The sequence below is a fragment of the Pseudophryne corroboree genome, chromosome 9, assembly GCF_028390025.1.
Source record: "Pseudophryne corroboree isolate aPseCor3 chromosome 9, aPseCor3.hap2, whole genome shotgun sequence".
Classification (NCBI taxonomy): Eukaryota; Metazoa; Chordata; class Amphibia; order Anura; family Myobatrachidae; genus Pseudophryne; species Pseudophryne corroboree.
In genome coordinates this window covers 453,742,382-453,763,027 of record NC_086452.1, presented here as the reverse complement: position 1 = coordinate 453,763,027, position 20,646 = coordinate 453,742,382, and the positions used below count along the sequence as shown (strand labels likewise).

At 46.0% G+C, this 20,646-nt stretch overlaps 1 protein-coding gene across 5 annotated transcripts in view; it reads left to right on the top strand.

Annotated features, from left to right (window-relative positions):
* The window catches only part of PLXNA1 (plexin A1), a 293,840-nt gene that overhangs the window by 167,122 nt on the left and 106,072 nt on the right, over window positions 1–20,646 (top strand). For all 5 annotated transcript variants that reach the window (XM_063941209.1, XM_063941212.1, XM_063941211.1 and 2 more), the window contains exons 4-5: window positions 4,973–5,113; window positions 19,765–19,865. In XM_063941209.1, coding sequence (XP_063797279.1) covers window positions 4,973–5,113; window positions 19,765–19,865 — 242 coding nt within the window. The remainder of the gene's footprint in view (window positions 1–4,972; window positions 5,114–19,764; window positions 19,866–20,646) is intronic.

Here is a 20,646-nt window from a genome sequence, read left to right as displayed (position 1 = left end):
ATGTGCAAAAAAATTAGCTGTTTGATCTCGCAGTTGCCATTTTTCGCGTCGCACCCAGCACTTTGGTCTGGTTTAGCTGTTTTACAATGAGCATGAAAAAAAACCCAATTGAATTGCGCCCTGCCTTCTCTCATGACTTTAGACCATTGAATCGCCCATAATCAGGGCAAACGTAGACCGTCGCGGGCTCGCTTCGCTCCCCATGCTTTGAGCAAGGTGTTTCGCTCTGTTACCATTGTGCTTGGCACAGGTTACTATTCCCAGTCGTAATCCACGTGGTTGGTAAATAAAACAAAAGTTGAAAAAAAAAAAAAAACTCCCCCCAAAGTTTTTGACCATTGTCGTGTTGACCTTTTTTGTGCTTGTTGACCTTTTGCCTGTCGACCTACTGACTAACTAGACGCGATCTGTCTCTACATTGGAACCTGTTCCCTCTACCCCAGTAATGGGTAGCACTCTGCAATCAATTTTGGAACGTTGCTTCTTTCTTTTGTTGCATATTCGACCACATCTGTAGTTTATAAGGGACATCAATAAGCCACAACCTGATTAATATTCATGAGTACTGACTAATATTCATGAGGTGCTACTTCCCAGCCTATCGATGGGCTTCATTCGCATGAATATTCGTACAGCCCCGTAATGGCCTCGCCCACTGTGTGCTGGCAATAGGGCCACTCCCGATACAGTGATGTGATGTCACCAACGTGTCACAAGAAGGGTTTATAATTGAATGAAATATTAACGTTAATATATAATTTAACCAGCGGGTTTTATTTTTCATCACTGGTGTGACTTGTAAACGCATGGCTCTGTGCTGGGTGTTGAACGACTTTGCTTCCCTGCACAATACAACATATCCTGCACTCAGTGTCCACCTTCATGGTGATAGATTACCCCCCTTCAGTTGTGCTGGAGAAATCATGCAATATTGATTTCTCTTCCATTTGTGAATTGGGTCATTTCTGCTCCTTGGTATTTGTCCAGCTGAAGCTGATGTCAGTTTGCAGTGCAGCTGCCTAATCGCTGAGTTACTGCGCTGATATCATTTCAGCCCGCCACCTTACGCTTGTAGACTGAAACCGTTCATTAAAGTTGTCATTTGTGCGCACAGTGTGCAGGAGAATGCGGTCTGTTGATTCCCTAGGTCAGAGGTTCTCAAACTCGGTCCTCGGGGGCACACACAGTGCATGTTTTGCAGGTCTCCTCACAGAATCGCAAGTGAAATAATTAGCACCACCTGTGGACCTTTTAAAATGTGTCAGTGAGTAATTAATACACCTGTGCAACTGCTGGGTTACCTGCAAAACATGCACTGTGTGTGCCCCTGAGGACCGAGTTTGAGAACCTCTGCCCTAGGTTGTAGTCGGGTTCACTACGGCTGGCCGGCGTCGGGCTCCCGGCGCCCAGCATACCGGCGCCGGGAGCCCGACCGCCGGCTGACCGACAGTGTGGCGAGCGCAAATGAGCCCCTTGCGGGCTCGCTGCGCTCGCCACGCTACGGGCACGGTGGCGCGCTACGCGCGCCACACTATTTTATTCTCCCTCTATGGGGGTCGTGGACCCCCACGAGGGAAAATAAGTGTCGGTATGCCGGCGGTCGGGCTCCCGGCGCCGGTATACTGAGCGCCGGGAGCCCGACCGCCGGTATACAGAAGACCACCCGTTGTAGTCATATCCTTGAGGCCTGAGGCACAAAGTGCCTCATGCTACCTTGATGCGGCTAGTTCCTGGTGGATTTGAGAGGCTGAGCATAGTCTGCAGAACTGCTTTGACGTATGCCTCAACATACTTCCATACTGTCCTGATTTGAGGGGACTGTACTGCCTTCAGTCCCAATCTGAGAAGCTGAGTGTCGCCCGTCAGTGCTGTCAGCTGTACATGGCATAGAAAGACAATTTTGGGGGGTGTCCTAGCACTTTGGAAATGCCGGACATGACCTCCGAATCTGTCCTTGTGCGTGGTCAACGCCCAACTCCGCTAATGGTGTCAGACTTCCAACCGCTCGGCCCAATCACGTCGTCCGGTGTCTGGCCCGCTTAAATTATAAGGCTGTTACAAGTCACCAAGCACCAATGTTTTCGTATGAAGGCCTACAGACGGAGCCTCGCTCATCTAGGCTTCTCTGCTGCACCTAGGTGCACCAAGGCTTATTAGCATAAGCCTTTCATCTATTGTTCTCAGCTGCAGTACAATACAGAGAAAACAATACAGCAGGGGATTTAGGGGTCTATGTACTAAGCCTTGTATGGAGATAAAGTACCAGCCAATCGGCTCCTGTCATTTTTCAAACACAGCCGATGGCATGGCAGATAGGAGCCGATTGGCTGAGATTTTATCTCCACCCATGGCTTAGTAAATAGACCCCTAAATCATTACAGCAGGGGATTAAGTCCGACTGCCCTGGCTCAGGTAATCTTATTAAAGGGATAGATGAGCATGGCTCCATCTGTAGAATACTAATATATTCTTATATTATAAATTAGAGTATGGGATCGTCTTTCTAGTTGTAGATTGATGTACTTACCAGACTGTGCTAATAGCTGGCTGCGTGTAAGCACCGCTCATACGAAGGTTACGGAATTAGTGTCACTCGTGTATTATATGCAGCTACGCATTGTCACACACATGAATGCCGCCCTGACTTGTTTGCAAACAGTGTCCCTGTTTCTTTAAATCTGCTTAGGGTCCTATCTTAATTAAGTACATTTGTTTAGTAAAACTGCCTAAAAATAATCCTCAGATGATGTTATCGGAATGCTGGCGGTGAATCAAAGCCTTGCCTCTAATTAAACGAGGCCTGTGATTTGTTTGCGCGCTGGCATATATTTCCATCCTAATGAGTGCGCTCTGGGGAGCCTGGGCTGTCTGCTCGTAGCTTAGTACCCCGGGGCGGCTGCCTGGCTGGGGGGGCACCTCGGGAAGGGTGACACAGCCTAGAGAGGGCCTGCGCTTCTCCCATCTTAATGCCTGTGAGGAGTTAAATTGGGTCTTCATGCGGCTCAAGTCGCCTCGGTTTTAATTAATGTTATGATAAAATGTTGTGTTCGGTGAAAAAAAATAATAATTGTGAACGTTATGATTAACCCCTTATCACTTAACCATAGAAACACGGAATGTGACGGCAGATAAGAACCACTTGGCCCATCTAGTCTGCCCTAAACACACGCACACGCGGGGCCAATTAACCTACCAGTATATTTTTGGATTTTGGCGGAGGCCGGAGTACCCGGAGGAAACCCACGCAAGCACGGGGAGAATATACAAACGCCACACCGTTAGAGCCGCGGTGGGAATCAAACCCATGACATCAGTGCTGTGAGGCAGCAATGCTAACCCTCACACCATCCGTGCTGCCCTTTACTATCCATTGACTGTTCTTGTTGCTGTGGAAAGTGGCATGGGGGCTCAGCTAGGCATTGGGCCCAGGGGATGTGTACGGGCGGGCCAGACTGCCCTTAGAACAGTCCCAAACGCTATCATAATTGACATCATGGGTTCATAGAACAATTTGCCCTTTGCCATGAACGTTTTCTTGGGCATTGGTGTAAGGCTGAGTCCTGACTAAACCTGTAATTACCAATGCCACCATATTTGGCTGTTGGCATCTGAGCCGCCCCCCTGCAGCCCAGCACCCTGTCCCACAGAACCCAATACTCATTCTGCGGGGATGAAATGTCTCTCCTCAGAGACACTTGTTTTAATGAACCATTTGGATTAGAATGGTCTCCATTTTGTTGGTGACCAGATGTACGTGGCCAGGGACCAGTGATTTCTGTAAGACCCTGTAATAAAGAATCAGAAGATATCAGGTGGATAGTTTATGTATAATATACAAAGCATCCTTTTTCCATCCATCCTACCAGTGTTTATTCATTGTCCGAGGCAGCCTGTGGCTCTGTTGTTGATGTGGGACTAGAATTCCCAGCACATGCTGCAATAGGCTGACTACTACATAGCAACCGCCTTCCATTTTAAAAAAAATATATATTTATCGCCCTACTCTTTATTCCCCATTCAGTCCTCTTTTGTTGTAGTTTCCCACCTGCCCCCATCCCTCTGCACCCCTCTCCCCCATCTTCTCCAGGATTTGGGGTCCCCCACCTTTGACCACTGATAATCTTAGCCTGCTCGCACCACGTGTCCCCTAGCTGTGTTACACTGGCTGTATTTCTTGTCGCCGGCGTTGTCCTGGCAACCTTGCCCATCCTCTGCCGGAATGTGTACTGGCGTATCATCCTGACATGCAATGCAGGCCCTTCGTCTGCTGTCTGCACAGCGCCGGAACAGGGGGGGGGGGGGGGGGGGAAGAGGGGCTTCTCTGTCTATTGTGTTAATATTTGCTTTTCCTCTGGTTCTATCAGCCATCCGTGTTTAATCATTGTAAAGCACTCACATTGGCTTATACACTCTACAACAGCATTCACAGCGCAGAGACGCACACTTCACTAATGTCAAGTTGCTGCAGTGATTGTAATGTGGTGTTTGCCTAATGCTCCGTGTGTTTGTCTGTGTCCATCTAATCTTTTTATTAGCATTGGGAGTTTATCTGGAGGGCTCGATAGCATTGTTTATCAGCCGTAGCCTTCTCTGTGGCCATAAACATGGCTCTGCAGCCATCCGGATTAGTGTAGCGCATTGACCGAGGAACGATCAGCCGTGCTCTGGGATGTAACCCGCTGTAATTAAACAGGCGATCCCCAAACTAATTAAACATAGGTCTTTTAACCCTTTCTTTGCTGTACATATTTTTTTTTTCCTTCCCCAATGTCTGATTTGAAGTGTGAGCAGCCATTTTGTTTGACCGAACCTATGTGCAGCCTGTCAGATTTTCCAGGAACCAGTGACATCACTGAGACGTGCCTCACAGGTTTCGCTCGGTCCGGGGTAGCAAAATGTCTTCCAGTACGGATTGTAGGTGATGGTTACAGACTTTTTGTGAGGTAACGCGTTCTGTTCTGTTCTTGCACAGATCCTGGTGGACTTGTCTAGCCCCTCCTCCCACGCCACGCAGCAGTATGAGAACGTGCTGGTCCATGAAGGAAATGCCATCCTGAGGGACTTGGTTCTGAGCCCTGACCGGCAGTATATCTACGCTATGACGGAGAAACAGGTGATTTAAAAAAAAAAAAATGTGCTGATTTTATTTATTTTTTGATTATTTTATATATTTATACCAAAGAAAAACGGAATTACTGTATCTTTTTCTGTACACCTCCCATATATGGTGATGCATTAGTGTGTATTGAAATGCAGTGAAGCAATACATCATGGACACTTTGTTAATAAAGCTTGACAGGCTACCACAGAGGTATGCCTAAGCCAGTGATGGGCAACAGGCGGCCCACCAAGCCTTCACTACCATTCCTGGCCTCTTTTCTATATTGTTCTCATAATTGTTTGTCATAACTTGTTGAAAAGGCCTACTGATCTATCATTACGGATAGGTGTCTCTCTCATTGATTAATTTGAGTTGCTACTGAGATGAAGAGTAATGTTTCCCTTTATTTTTTGCTGCCCCCCGAAGCTTGGTGCCTTAGACTTTTTTGCCTCAGTAGGCACACCGCTGGTTCTCCCATCATGGATACTTCAGTGTATGAACTTTCCTCCGAATGGTTCTGAACCAAGTACTACCCATATCTTTGTGATTCTGCAAGTTTGGGTTTTTATTTTTTAGACAAGAGTTTTTATTTCTCCCGTTGCTAGTTGAGGAGGCCACACGTTTCTTTCTCCGCCTCAGGGACAGGCCATATCACTGTTAATTTATGGAATCTTGCAGTGGCCATTACTAATGTGTGATGTACGTGGAATTAATGATTGGTCCTACAGGGACTTTTGCGGAAAAGTGAGATTTTAGAGCAGTGTTACGCCTTTCATTTTGCACAAGCTCAGATGGAGGAAGTCCGATTGCAATGGAACCATTTTCTGTGCCTGTTGTAGAATGGTCCACTAGGGGCGCTCTTTATCGGTAGTCTGTAAATCTTGTTTTTAGCTGGGAAAGTCGCTTGTTGGCAGCTAGTTAGTATATCCAAAACATTAAGAAAATGGGCATTGTTGTCCTTATAGACGTATGCCTATATGTTTTATTAATAAATTATATGGCAATAAACCCCACTTAGAAGTGTTAAATACTATTCCTTAATGGCCATTTTCTCATATGTGTGACCGCTACCCAGACGGACTCTATGACCCCCACCCTTCTGGGCAGTTGCTAGGGACGTCATTCTTTGGCATGAGAAGCTCTGTATAGGGCGCTGGTGGTCCTGGTGGAATTGCCATGCTAGTCAGGTCTTGTGTGGTGCTGTCAGGACCTCCTGACAATAGACGTAAGATCGGCTGCTGCTTCCCTAGGGGAAAGGAATGTTGTGATCCGGGCCCCGTAAGCCGCCCCATGCCAATAGCATCTCAGCTGGGAACTACTTTTCCTGTTTAAATGAAGTCAGTAGGAGAAGGTTTTCTAAAGGGTATAAAAGAGCGAGAGCGGAGGGCAGATATCAGTCACCTAATCTTCCTCATAGCCTGTAGCCAGTGATAGGTGACATTACATCTATATATACACAAATTCTCATTCTCTTACAGAAGAGGAGCGTAAGTTTTAGTGCAAGAACATTTGGCAGAGGTTTTCTCACTCCCATATGGAGACCACTTTTGTAGTGTCACGGGTAGTTTGCTCTCCACATAAATGCACTCGCCGTGGTTGATACCAAAGTTTCTGTCCTATTTTTAATCCAAAAAGCGTAATAATACAGCGTCTCACAGTCATGGCCCATACGCTACTGGGAACCAGACCGTAGACGTTGGATAGTGCTCAGCTGGAAGCTGGCAATGTAAACCTGCTATTCTGTGCTAGGCAATGTCACGCCAGGGTGTGAAGGAGCAAAAATGGAGGTTATGAGCCATAAACTGTTTATTTCTCCTTCATTCACTATGGGACACTGGAGCATATACAGTGGGGTATAAACGGGTGGATCAGTGGAGCCTGGCACTTTAATTCTTTTCAGGAAGTTATACAAAGCGACACCCGTTAGGACCACATACACCTTCATATGAGGATTCTTTATGCCAAACACTTAGGCTGGATGGTTTCTGATTTCTGCAATATATGTAACTTCTACGAGCCAGTGAAAACTGTGACCGACTTCTTCTTTCGTGTTTGGAGTAAAAATAAATCCTCAGAAGAAACCTAGGATAGCGGCGACATTCCCCTTGTCATTCAAGTAATTGTGAGGCTGCAGGCGGCACCCAACGCGCCTCTCCGCTTCCTTAGCCAGAGTTCCCTCTGTTGATAAAAGCATCGGCTTCAAACTGACTTACAGCTGCCGCCGTCATTCCTGAGGAGCTGTCTCTGGAATAATACATACAATAAGCAGCAAGGTAAGCAGGTGACAAGGACTTGTCAGCCCAGGTACCGTCATGGTGATGTACGGCCTGCATCCTGATTGGATTACTGCATCTCTGGATGGGGTAGTAGGACTGGGGGGCCAGGCAGAAAGGGTCCTTTCGGAGATCGTCATGCATTGCGTCTCTCGGTTGGAGATGGGACGGTTGACAGCTCTCTCTCCCGCTGTTCCGGCTTTGAGGAGAATGATGGATTGGGAGATATTGGAAGTGTACAGGTTTGAAGGCCCTCGTTCGCTATCCATGCATGACAGCCTTTCTGCTCCGTTCCTCCCCTGCTAGGATATCCCCCTCCCCTCCTGCGCCTGGGAGTAGGAAGTTGCAAGGTATTTTGAACAATAGTTTGACAGCTGCGGAGGTGTTTCGCACCTCATCTGAACCCCCCAGAGGGGCTTCTGTTGTGAGGGAATCTCTGTTCTAGAATGCCGAGAGGGGGTGTTGTATAGTCACCGAATGGGGCACAGAACCGCTTGTCTAATCTCCTGAAGTAACTTTTTCCGCTGTGTTCACAGCGGTGAGAATGTGACAGCGTGTTATGCTTAAACTCCACACACACTTCAGCTGCACAGGACATTCTATTCCTGCAAATGTACAGGTTCCTGGACATTAAAACTCTTCAATATAGAACTATACATCACAAATATGTTCTTTATACTCATTAAAAAAAGAAATAAAGTTGGACTAAGGGATAGAACGAACAATAGGTTTATTACATTTGGTTGGTAAATTGGTCATTGATATGACAAATGGAAAACAGAGGGCCTAATTCAGACCTTATCGCTCGCTAGCGTTTTTTGCAGCGCTGTGATCAGGTCAGAACTGCGCATGCATATGCACCGCAAAGCGCAGGCGCGTCGCACAGGTACCAAGCGAATTGTTGCTGTACGATGGGTTTTACGAAGAATCCATTCGCACAACCGATCGCAAGGTAATTGACAGGGAGAAGGCGTTTATGGGTGGCAACTGACCGTTTTCAGGGAGTGGTTGGGGAAACGCAGGCGTGTCCAAGCGTTCGCAGGGCGGGTGTCTGACGTCGGTTCTGGCCCCGGCCAGGCTGATGTGATCGCAGCGGCTGAGTAAGTCCTGGGCATCTCAGACACTGCACAATTATTATTTTTTTGTACCGCCCGGCTGCACATGTGTTCGCACACTTGCAAAGTGAAAATACACTCTCCTATGGGCGGCGACTATCTGATCGCAGCAGTGCAAAAAATAGCTAGTGAGCGATCAGGTCTGTATTCGGCCCAAAGAGCGAACACTGATTTTGCTATAAATGTGTATTGGACCTCCGAGATACCTGTAGTTAGAATTCTCACCAGGCAATTGCTGTGGAGCGAGCTGAAATGTGTGAAAAGTGATCCGTTTTGGCGCCCAAACTGCACTTTTCCCCGATTGCGCCTATTTGTGAGCCAATCAGAGCTTGCGGACCGGAAGCCAGTCAGGAGCCGCAGCTGCCGGTCCGCGAGCTCTGATTGGCTCACGAACAGGCACTTAATTTGAGAGACACGCCGCCGGAGACCGGATGAGCACTGAGGGACACAGGAGAGGCACGCGCTGGCGGTACTGCGTGCCGGCTGGTAATTTCCTACCGGTACGCAATACCGCCCCGTACTGCTATACTTGCAGCACTGTAGATGCCACTGAATGGTTAAATAAAATATTCATAAAGCCCCAAAAAATTTAAGGCGATCCTGTTTTGATGATTGGGACTTTTTTTTTTTTCTCAGCCTGACTTATTATACTCTAGAACAGGAATACATTTTTCTAACTGTGAACAGCAGTAAATCCCCTGAAAAGCATCGCTGCTAAATGTAAGAGGTTTTCATTGTTTTCTTTTTCCTCTCTGCAATCTTTCTTTCTTTCTTCTTCTCCAGTTTTGAAGCTTTATTGCCCCTCTTCCTTTTCTCCCTTGACGGCTCGCGCTTGAACTTTAGCTAGCTGTGTGACTGTCCCCCCTTTGTTAATAAAGTGAAATATTTGATCGGGGGGTGACCGTTATCAGGGCAGCGTAGAATGTAATTAAATGCATAGTTGTAAGTGAGCTTGAAGATTCATGAAGGTTTTTTTAATCAAACGTAGAGGAGCAATTAATGAAATGCCTGTAACCCTTCTAGGCTGGATGCTGCTCTCCGGGTTTCCAGCGGCGCTCTGCGCACGGGGCACAATCCGAGGTGGGGGGGGGGGGGGATATTATATATATATATATATATATATATATATATATATATATATATATATATATATATATATATATATATATATATATATATATATGCTTTCATCTTGCAGGGTCCCTTGTGGAATAAGAAAATAGAATTGCTTCTTGGAAGAGATATTGATCCGGCCTTAGAGATTTCTTTAGATACTTGCTAATACATCTTTAGTCCACAATATCCATTAAATGGAACCTCAAACAGGACCAGCCTCCCGATATTTTTGCCCAAATCAAAATTGAATTTGATTTATAGCAATTGTGTTGTGATTGCTACATCTTATTCCCTCTAACCCTTCAAAGGTTTAAAAATGATCCATAATCTGATTATAGGGTTGTGCGTAGTGATAGCTAAATATAATGGCAGCCAAGTTCTATTAGCCACCGCCTCCTGTCGGGGTCTCGTCCAGTATTCGGCCGCGCGCATTTCCAGGCATTTAACGTTGGTAAATATATTGCTGATTTATTCCGTGCGCCTCAGTTATTTATTTACTTTTGCTTGTATAGCGCCAGCAAGTTCCGTTGCGCTTTACAATGGGGGAACAAGACCGTAATAGAACAAGACTGGGTAGTAACAGACGGGCAAAGAGGTAAATGGGCCATGATAGAGCTAGGTTTGTTTGTACCAAATTCATATGAATTAGATCAGAGTTTCCCAAACTCCGCCATTGCAGCCCAGGTTTTAAGGATATCAGTGTTTGAGCCCAGATGGTTAAATCAAATTGACTGAGGAACTAATTAGGTTACCTTTGCTAAAGCATGGATATCCTTAAAGCAGCGGTTCCTTAACACGCTCCTCAAGGCACCCCAACAGTCCAGGTTTTAAGGATATCCATGCTTAGGCACAGGTGACAAAATTAGTACCTCAGTCAGTTTGATTATACTATCTGTGCACAAGCAGGGATATCCCAAAAACCTGCACTGTTGGGGTGCCATGGGGACTGCGTTTGGGAACCACTGCCTTAAAGCCAGTACTGTGATGGCAGAGTTTGGGGAAACTCTGCGTTAGATTAGCCACTAGGGGCACTGTTCTGTGTAAGTTTTTCTGTTTTTGTTTAAAGGGGCCACTGTCTACTTAAAGATTAAAAATGTAAGTAGCGCAAACAGGAAGGTGAGTATGGGGGAGCAGTAGTCCCACAGGCGGAGGTAGATCGTACATGGTACAGCAGTTTAGGCGTTGGTGCCTCCATGTACCTGTGGTGTACCTACACCCCTCTGGGCAGAATCACGCACAGCAAGCTGCCCCTTTCATCTATGTGCATCCTACCCCACTACACAGCGTATGACAGAACCTGGTGGTCTGTGATAGACACCCCCCTATATTAAAAGATACAGTCGTCAGCGAATAACTTAAACATCAACAGAAAATAATTCACTTCTCAATAGCAAACGCAGCACAATCCTTGTATTCTGCAAATACATCCGTTTTGTTTTTTTGTTTTTAGTTTGAGAATAAGTGATATTTTCACTCGGTTGTCCCTTTAAATTAGTTTGTAATTGTTCTCTGTTAAATATGCATTTATTATACATACATATTGCTTTGGAGAAGCCACTTTTGCATAATTACCCCTTTCATTTGCAGTTGCTGTAATTTGCTGTGAAACCGCCAGTAATGGCGTGGAGAGCGGAGAAAACATCTCGCCGCAAAGGCTACAGCTCCCCCCCCCCCCCCCCCCCCCCCTCTCTCCCAGGAAAATTTACATTTGCAATGACTAGATAATTTTTTCCTACGAGGTGGGGGAAGCTGTGGCAATAATCACATCAAAAGAAGTCCTACAATTCCCCAGCGCTCACTCAAACTCCTGTGAATATCAATGTGTGTGTTTCACAAATAATTTCATCGAAAGACGTTCTGCAGTCTGTAGTTACAGTATATCCACTTAAGCAGCATTATGCTAATGATAACATAGAAATGCACATGTTGCTTGCATTACAGTGTTGCCGGTACATAGTCGGGGAAGCCATTTTTGGACTGAACCAATGTTCAAGTGCAGCCTGACAGTGATGTCACTAGCTCTTAGCGATCCGATAGGCTGCAAAATTTTCCATCAATGGCCGCCTCACTGTGTGTGGGAGAGACTTACGCTTTAGTGGTATCAGGGGTTATGATTCTCTAGTATTGTATTCATTAATCAGACTCTCCTCAAAGTAAAATAGCATGTGCGGGTAGATGTGTCAAACTGTGGAGAGAGATAAAGTATCAGCCAATCAGCTTGTAACTGCCATGTTACAGGCTGCGTTTGACAGATGACAGCTAGGAGCTTATTGGTTGGTGCTTTCTCTCTCCAAGGTTTGATACAACTCCCCCAAACGCCACTGAGTTCTTGGATCTTGTATTTGCAGGACTGTGACTGGCCAATATCAGGTTTTTGCTAATAATCCAGATTCTTTGTACCTTGAATTTGTCTATGCCACTGATTCTCAAACTCAGTCCTCAGAACCCCACAAATGTCATGTTTTCTGGATCACCTGTGGATTTTTAAACAGTGACAGTTGGTGATGCACAGAGCACCTGCCGGGTGACCTGGAAAACATGACCTGTTTGGGGTCCTGAGGACAGAGTTTGAGAACCCCTGGTCTATACTGTACTGTGATGCCATATACTGCCGACGTGTGTGTTTAAATACCATTATGTCAGAGCCTGGTTCCATTCAAGGTCTGTGAGGCTTCCTGTAGCTACAGTCTTTAGGACCTGGTGAAATAAGTGTATGTGGACTTTGATACCTGCTCCTAATCCTTGTCCCCGAGTCCTCACAGAATTCCCGATTCTGAAAGCTTGGAGGAAGCCGGCACCCGGCCCATCAGTCTTAATCTCCCAAATAAACTCCTCTGAAATTCTTTATCTTCCTCTGAGACCTGTTTGGACGCTGACCAAATCTGTCGGATTAAGATGGGGATGCGCCTGGAGCAGTCCCAACAGCAAACCTGCTCATCCTGGTAGTCTGGCATTGTTCCGATGCCTCTCGTCTCTATTGTGAAAGGTTCCGTTGATCTGGTGCAGAACTGTGTTACTTTTCTTTTGTTGTCAGACTGCAAACATTGTGCTCACGCGGTGTTGCCAAAATGGTGATTAATATACATTGTTAAGGTTTTATACATGAAGGTAATGATTCAGGGATGTACGCATTGCAGATATTTTCAGAGTTGAGAGATTATCGTCCAAATGCGTCACGGTCGCATTGCGCATGCGCCAAGGTACCTTATCGGTGTCGCTCGCAGTGAGGATTTCCTGGCAAAGTGATTGCCAGTCAGGGGCAGTTTGATGGGGGTTACAGGCAGGTTTACGGGGAGTACCTGCAGCCTGCAACTGCAATCCCGTACGCAGAGAACATGGCGCCAGCTTATCGGTTCCTGCGGATATTTTATATGAACCTTAGTTTTACTCAGATGGTCTCTTATCGAGGGATCTATGAGAACTGATGCGTGACGCAGTTGCTTGGATCTGCGAATCTGCCGGTGGACGAATCAAAACATCTCCAGGTGGCTGCAGCGTTAGCATATTTTGGCACACCCGCTGCGTACGTGACACATTATCGGACTTCTCTGAATCGGGCTCTTAATCTCTTCTCCTGATCTCAAACCAGAACCCCATTCACAGTCACGGGCAGAAGGGATCTCATTTGGGACAAAAAGCTCAAATGCAAAAGCAAAGCCTGTCAGTTATATATATTTCATTAATGGCAGTAGTTTGTAGCAAGTGGAGATAAGCTCCTGAATATTCACCGGTTACAGAGCCACTTTTAGGGCGATATCAAATCTTCTTTGTAATAGGGACAGATACAAGCGCTGTAACAGTGTATCTTTTGCTGTTCCCTGCTGCGTATCCCTGTTGATGCTGCCGCTTCAGTGGCATAAAATACAACCTCTTCCCACCCTGTCGCCCATTTTATTGATCTGTCGGCTTGCAATCTCCTCTTCACATACGGTGTATCCAGATCCCCATCTTGCTGTTCATCTTGTATTGCGGAAGGAAAAGTGCAGGTGATATAATCCCGTGCTATGGGGACAGGTGGCACTGCAAGGTGTCCTTCACATGATAGATTATCTAGCCTAGTTCTGTGGCCCAGTGATGCATTGAAGTTGCGTTATCTAGTAAGCTTGGGAGTCCAGCTGTGTGTTCTATTTCCGTACGTCTCATGCTTGGTTACATCGTCCTTCTAATGCCCCAGTAATCTGTTGTCCTCATAATGACATCATATTTCATTGTGTCTCTGGGTACCACACTGTGACCCACATGCACGGACATGCACAGGAGCTTACAGTCAATAGTTGAGGGTGGCGGGGGGGGGGGGGGGGTTGTTTAAGCCCCCTATGTTTCATTATCCCACCCCCCTCTTTCCTTTTCACTCTTCAACTTTTAATTGTAGTCTCATTGCAATTCTAATTTAGAAACGCAGGCGGTGGTATTCAGACAGCAAGAAGTGCCGCGGCGGGGGGCTGAAGACCCTTATCATGGGGGGCTCCAGTTATTTAATTCCCCTAAAAAAGGTGCCTGAAGCTGCAGATTTAAGAAGGACCTGCTAAATTAACAAGTCGTTCCATGTGGAATTTAATTACTTGACTGCCTGCGGGCAAATATGAATACATTTCGTGAAAGCCACCGACTGGTGTATCAGATGAAAGTGTCTGCTCTCCAACCTTTTAGTTCCTCAGGATTTAGGGGAAGATCTGAGCCTGGGAAAACGCACCCGACCCTCCCCTCTGCGTCTCCAGGACGCTGTGTAGATGGCGCTTTAGGCGGCTTTCTGAATCAAAGAGCACGTGGTCACAATCCGCGTTTACTGTAGCGTCTGATGACATAGAAAGTAGCAGCGAGGCCGGCTATTGTCTAAGTGTCTTGTGTTTGTGCTGGTCTTGATATCTGGTGGAGCGAGTCCTTTGGGTGTAGTCACATGTTTGCTTTGTAACTTCAGCTATATTTAAATTACACAACTGTGGAGGAAACACATTGAGCTCTCGGCTTACTGGGAAACTTTTTCTTTCTTTCTTTCTTTCTTTCTTTCTTTCTTTCTCTCTCTTTCTTTCTCTCTTTCTTTCTTTCTCTCTTTCTTTCTCTCTTTCTTTCTTTCTTTCTCTCTTTCTTTCTCTCTTTCTCTCTTTCTTTCTCTTTCTTTCTTTCTTTCTCTCTTTCTCTTTTTCTCTTTCTTTTTCTCTTTCTTTTTCTTTCTTTTTCTCTTTCTTTCTCTCTTTCTTTCTCTCTTTCTCTCTCTCTTTCTCTCTCTCTCTCTTCTCTCTCTCTCTCTCTCTCTCTCTCTCTCTCTCTCTCTCTCTCTCACACTCGGGGCTGCCAGCAGAAATGTTGGGGCCCGGGACTATCAGAATAGACAGGGCCCCTCTCTCCCCCCCCAAAAAAGATTCTGCCTTACTGCTCCACCCCATGTGATGTCATACATATATAGGTGGAGTGTTGTGGACCTACAGGAACGTGCGCAGATCAGGCTTGTTTTAAGAAGTCCTCCTTGCGCATCAGCCTGCTGTTGATTCATGTAAGGGCCCGGGACACCAGTCCCCCCAGTCCCCCCCTGAAGGCTGCCCTGATCACACTTGTCACCATGCCTGATCCAGCCGTACAGCAGGCAGATGTGCTGGAAGTATCTTTCCTCTGGCTGGTAGATGTCACCGCTCTGCTTGCAATGATGAGTAACACGACTCATGGTGTGCTGGGGGAGAGAAGCACATGATGCTATGTAACAAGTTTACTTGGGGAATTCTAGATCTGAGAAACAGAAGAAAATTCCAGGAATTCCCCCCAAACGGTTACATCTGCCGTCATCGGTTTCTGTTCTGTTGCAGCAGTCATCTCCTGCCTCTGTGGGGGACATTTACTAACCTTGTGCAAAAAGAGGTCAGTAGCCATAGCAACCAAACCCGTGCTGTTGTAAATAGGAGAAGTTTACTTTGCAAAGGTTTGGAGAACATGTCGCCAGCCCATCTGCTTGTCTTCTGTCGTGGTTACTCCATATCGCCCGTGGTGGTGGGTATGAACATGGACTGTCTCTCATGGGAAGGCATTTGTGTGGTCTGACTCCCTGATTAATAGTATTTACAAATGTCCAATAAAATGGTTTAAGCCCAAGGTAGAAGTAATGTAATGACTCTGGAACGGTGGAACTGGTGATTGTCAGGAATGAACGGGCTGATGGGCCCTTGTACTGCAGTCTCTGTGGGCACGGTTTACAAATTCAGCCCTGTCTGCTTAACATGTCACTGGATGTAGGGTTTGGTGGTTCCACCTCATACCATAATACTATTGGTCAGCCCAGTGGTCCCTGACAGTCCCTGGGGTGTTTTCAAATGACAAGAAAACTGAAATATTTCTATTAAAATGCCCACTTCTTAAAATGTTCCTTACCCCCCTCACCCCCATAATGGCAACCTCTAGACCAGAAAACGAAAGGGTCATGGAGACTTTACCTGGCTGATCAGCCTGGGAACAGTGATGTGTTTCTCCAGCAGGGCTTCTGGCTGAATCCCTCAGAAGAGGTCCAACATGGAGAACATTTTAGGAGGAACCATTTAACAAAAAGTAACTGAAACTCTTAGTGTATTGTTCCTTTTTGAGAATTAAGCATGGGGAGAGAATTCTTTTTGGAACCATCAGATCTTGAGGGTCGTACATCACAGCACATGGAGGTAATCACTTGGACTAAAGCGATCCGTGTTGCAAGGTTTGATCCGTAGATAACCGATATCTGCCTTAAATACGTCCCTTAGAAGTTGTGGTTGGGTTAGACGCCTCAGACGCTGCGTCTCTGCTGAAATGTGCTAGTTTCCATGCAAATGTAATCAGTGTGTGTTCCTGATCACCGCTGAGTGGGGAGCTGGATCTCTGATGGGCGCAGTGTTTTCCCTAAGTATCTCCTTGTTCTCCGAGCCTCTGAATGAGACTTATTTGCAGCTTCATAAACCAGGTTGTGAGAATTCTTCCGCTCTTAATTTTCTTTAACCCACAAGGAACTTTGAGGAACTAAAAAGCATTGCAGATATTTTTTTCCCCTTGTTTTTTTTTTTTTTGCCTATTTGGATGTGCCGTTTGCCCGGTTCTCCTGTTGCTGTGGCACCACAAGACCTAGCTGGCTCTCAAGCTGAGGTGGGGGACCACAAGTTTTAGCATGCTTTCCCAATCTTAGAACGGGCTGGAGAGCCGCAGGTTCTAGTTTAGGTGGGCTGGACTGTGCCGCCACAGAATGGAGGGTTAGTGTCTTTTGTTTTGCACAGTCTGTGTTACATTTGCGGTATGAACGTGTGGTAATTGCTGCCTGACCTGGAAAACAGCGCGAATTGCAAAACAAAACTGAATTAATCTGCTCTCCAAAGAAAACAACAAATAGATGGAAATGATATGGTTTATAAAAGTCTATGAAACAATAGCATATTCATACATTGTCTAATGTGTTCCCGCTGTGTGATGCTGTCCATTCTGCGCAACGTCTGCTCTGTTTTTTTTTTTAACAGCGTCTGGAAGTGATTTTTGTAAATCAAACACATTAAAGGAATTCTGCCTACAAGACCATGGGGTGTGTGTAACTAAACCCCACCACCACCACCACCACCACCTCCCTGCCCCCCTTGATTAATTGGTGCCATTCTCCATGTGCGCTAGATATGCATTGCATTAAGCTGTCATGTTCTGCTCTGAAGGCAGCGGCTAGTTTACATTACCTCATTGGCCATGTCCTCATTGCATTTAGTAGGAATGCAGGTAATAAAATATATACATACATAATATGTAGTTACAAAATTGAATTGGACAGTATTCAGTGCTTGTGAGTAATAATACGTTAACCTCGACAGCATATGTTAAGACATAATGGTAAATAGCGAATATTTAACTGTATGGGGAGCGTTCGCCTGACAGTTGCATTGTTTAAATAGCCCTCTTCCTACCAGGTACGCTCCCCGCTCCCTCTGCTCTGAGCCCTCTCCCGTTTGGTATGCATGCCGCAGCCATTATCAGACTGTTCTGCACATGTTGTTCTGTGGTGGAGAATTAAGGGTTTAATGAGCCCCTTTCTGCTACATTAGATAGGAATATTTAGGGCTGGGAATGCTTTCTGCAGCTGAGAGAGAAGCGCAAGGGTGAGGATCTGCTTACACGGGCGGTCATTGATTACAGGGGCATACGGCGTGTACGGAGCTGAGTGCTGGGGATGGCACTCAGCCGCGTCGCACGTTCTCCTCTGTAGCCTAACGGCATTCATTGTCTTGGATGCTTGTCGCTATTTGGCTTCCCGGCATTGTCCCTGATCGGTGAGTCAAGTGATTGGGCTAGCGGCTCTCAGCGTTTACTCTCAGCCTGATACATGACTTATCGGCCACAAATATAATGTTTTGCATGGAGTAACAAGAGGACATGGAAGTTCCTTAGCCAAAGAGCTTACATTCTAATTGGCTTTTTTGTATGGAAAGAAAGTTATCGCCTCCAGTGTCGGTGAATATCTAGTTGAATAGATACAAAACTATAAGCGAGAGTCCTATTTTTAAATAAAATATATAGTTGGTGTTAATTGCTAATTGGAGGACAATTATTGACGCTCTTGCGGCAGCAGATAAGAGCGGACAGCGCTACATATTTCTATATGCCATGTATAAGACGGCTTTACCCACATTTAATATTTTGTGCAACAGTTTTGCCCGTGAGGCTCCTCTCCATAATGGGGGGAAATGTATCAAAGTAGAAAGAGATGAAGTACCAATCAATCCGCTCCTTTCATTTTTCTAACACAGCCTGTAATTTGACAGGAGCTGATTGGTAATTTATCTCTCTCCAAGGTTTGATAACTCTCCCCCAATATCTTAAGTGGGACACTGCCTCCTGTGGCCAGATGGTGGAATTACTTTTTTTTTTTTTTAAATATTTAAACTCCTGCAAACATATAATAATTAGTTATTTATAGTTCACCAACATCTCTGTGCCATGCGTTGAGCATTGAACAAGATAAAAATGGGTGTAATAATCTTAAAATGTTTTATTACGGTTATTAGTATCTTATTTCTCTACTTTGTCTCTTTAAATTTGAGAACAATCTGATTAGTGAGCCTTTAATACTAATTGCTCCATGACACTGACCTGCTATCTACAGTAGGCTTGGTAATGCAGCCGCAGGGGTCAGTGACCTCACTGGGGTACTCTGGGAATTGGCTGGATGAGACATAATGGCGGTCTCTCTGTAGGTGACTGGTGTACATGATGTATTGCAATGGCCTGTGTCCTCAGTCAACAATGCAGGACAAATGTGTTTTAGGATAAGAATGAATGTTTCGCTATATAGTGGTAAAGCTCCGTATTGCCCGTAATTATTTTGCAGAACTGTTGGGGTTCCTCTCCTGGCTTGTTGATATGAAGTTGGGAGTGTTTTCTATTAAAATGTTAGTAAATGCATACTGTAGTTCAGTTTTTTCTTGAATTTTTTTTAATCTCATCTTAGAAATGTCCTTATTTTTCCTTTTTGATGTATTGTACAGTATTTTAGCTCTTATTTTCTATGGCAGGTTCAGTTTAAGTCAGTCTTCAGTCTGTAGTATTTATGGGGGCTATGAAACGGGTTCCGATTGGATCCAAACGAGTGCCGCTAAATATAAAGCAACAGTCTGTTATATGGCTGGTTTTGCCTTATATCTTCCGCATTAAATTCGGGGGAAAACGCACTGAAATCCCGCCGGAACCTGTTTCATAACACGCTATCCGCTAACACTGTACTTATTAAAGCTTGTTGTGACGTAACCGTGTTATTGAAGTGTCATGGTAGTTGGTGCAATGCAGTGTTTCTCAAATCCGGTCCTTGCGCCGCCCCAACAGGTCATGTTTTCAGGATTTCTGCCTGTGGGTACAGGTGGGATAATGAGCGAGCCAGCCAGGCAGACTAAGTCTCCTATGCATGATTAAAGACATCCTGAAAACATGACCTGTTGGGGCGCGAGGGACGGATTTTCGCAATGCTGATAGTGCATGAAGTTCTGCCGAGATTGTACGGCTCTTTACGCACTTGTGCGCAACCTCTGTGAGGAAATGCTGTAAATTGTATTTACATTTTAATAGCAATGCAGTTTCCTAGACCAGACTTCATGGGTGTGATGATGTAGGCCGGCGGGCTCTGTGAGGATGATGTATGGGAAATTTCTCTCTGTGTTTGAATGACGTCTCTGTGTCTCAGGTCACCCGTGTGCCGGTGGAGAGCTGCGAGCAGTACCAGAGCTGTGACACCTGCCTGGGCTCCCGTGACCCTCACTGCGGCTGGTGTGTGCTACACAATACGTAAGTATGACTTCTCCTGCGGGAGACCCCCATGGGGGCAGCGCGAGAGCCTTCCGCCCGCTGCCTGTGACAGCCCCTTTCAGTCATCTGCTTTATATAGCATAGGTCTTGTTCCCCCCCCACTGAGCGGTCATAGCCGGTTCCTGAGCCCCCCGGAGACTTGCAGAGCGAGGCGCAGTAATCAGGCCAGGTGTAGGGAAGACGGAGTTCCAGCTTTCAGCAGTAGGACGTATTTCTTCCGGCAGACCGAGCTTGATATACGGAGGGAATAAATGTGCAGTAAGTCCGCACAATAAGCCCGGCTGCAATTGTCACTTTTCATTTCTACGTCTGCAGCGGCCAATTCTTCTACTTTTTTTGGGGGGGGGTATTTTTGTTTAATCCTCGCAGTTCCTTACATGGCGGAAATGTCCAGCTGTAGTTCAGCCGCGCGTCCTGCTGGGAGTGCAGTCCAGCGCCTATAGTCCTCCGCTCCCGCTCAAGCCGCATTTAGCGCCTTTGGATTCCCTTTTGAATGGGCCCGGCTTTGTATTCCAGGCTGGCGGCGATGCACGGCTTTTACTGCGAGCTGTTTACACGCTTTACCCTCTTTCCAGTGGGATTTGATTGTCCTAAATCAGCAGAGTCTCCGCTGTCAGCGGCGGTGGATGATGAGGCAATTGACACAATGTCAATACACTCGCAGGTTAGGAGTCGGGTGGCGAGCTTTGTTTTCCAGTGACCCTGCCAAGCGCGCATCACTTGTGGAGCGTTACACGGAACAAAGAAATATAATCCTCCT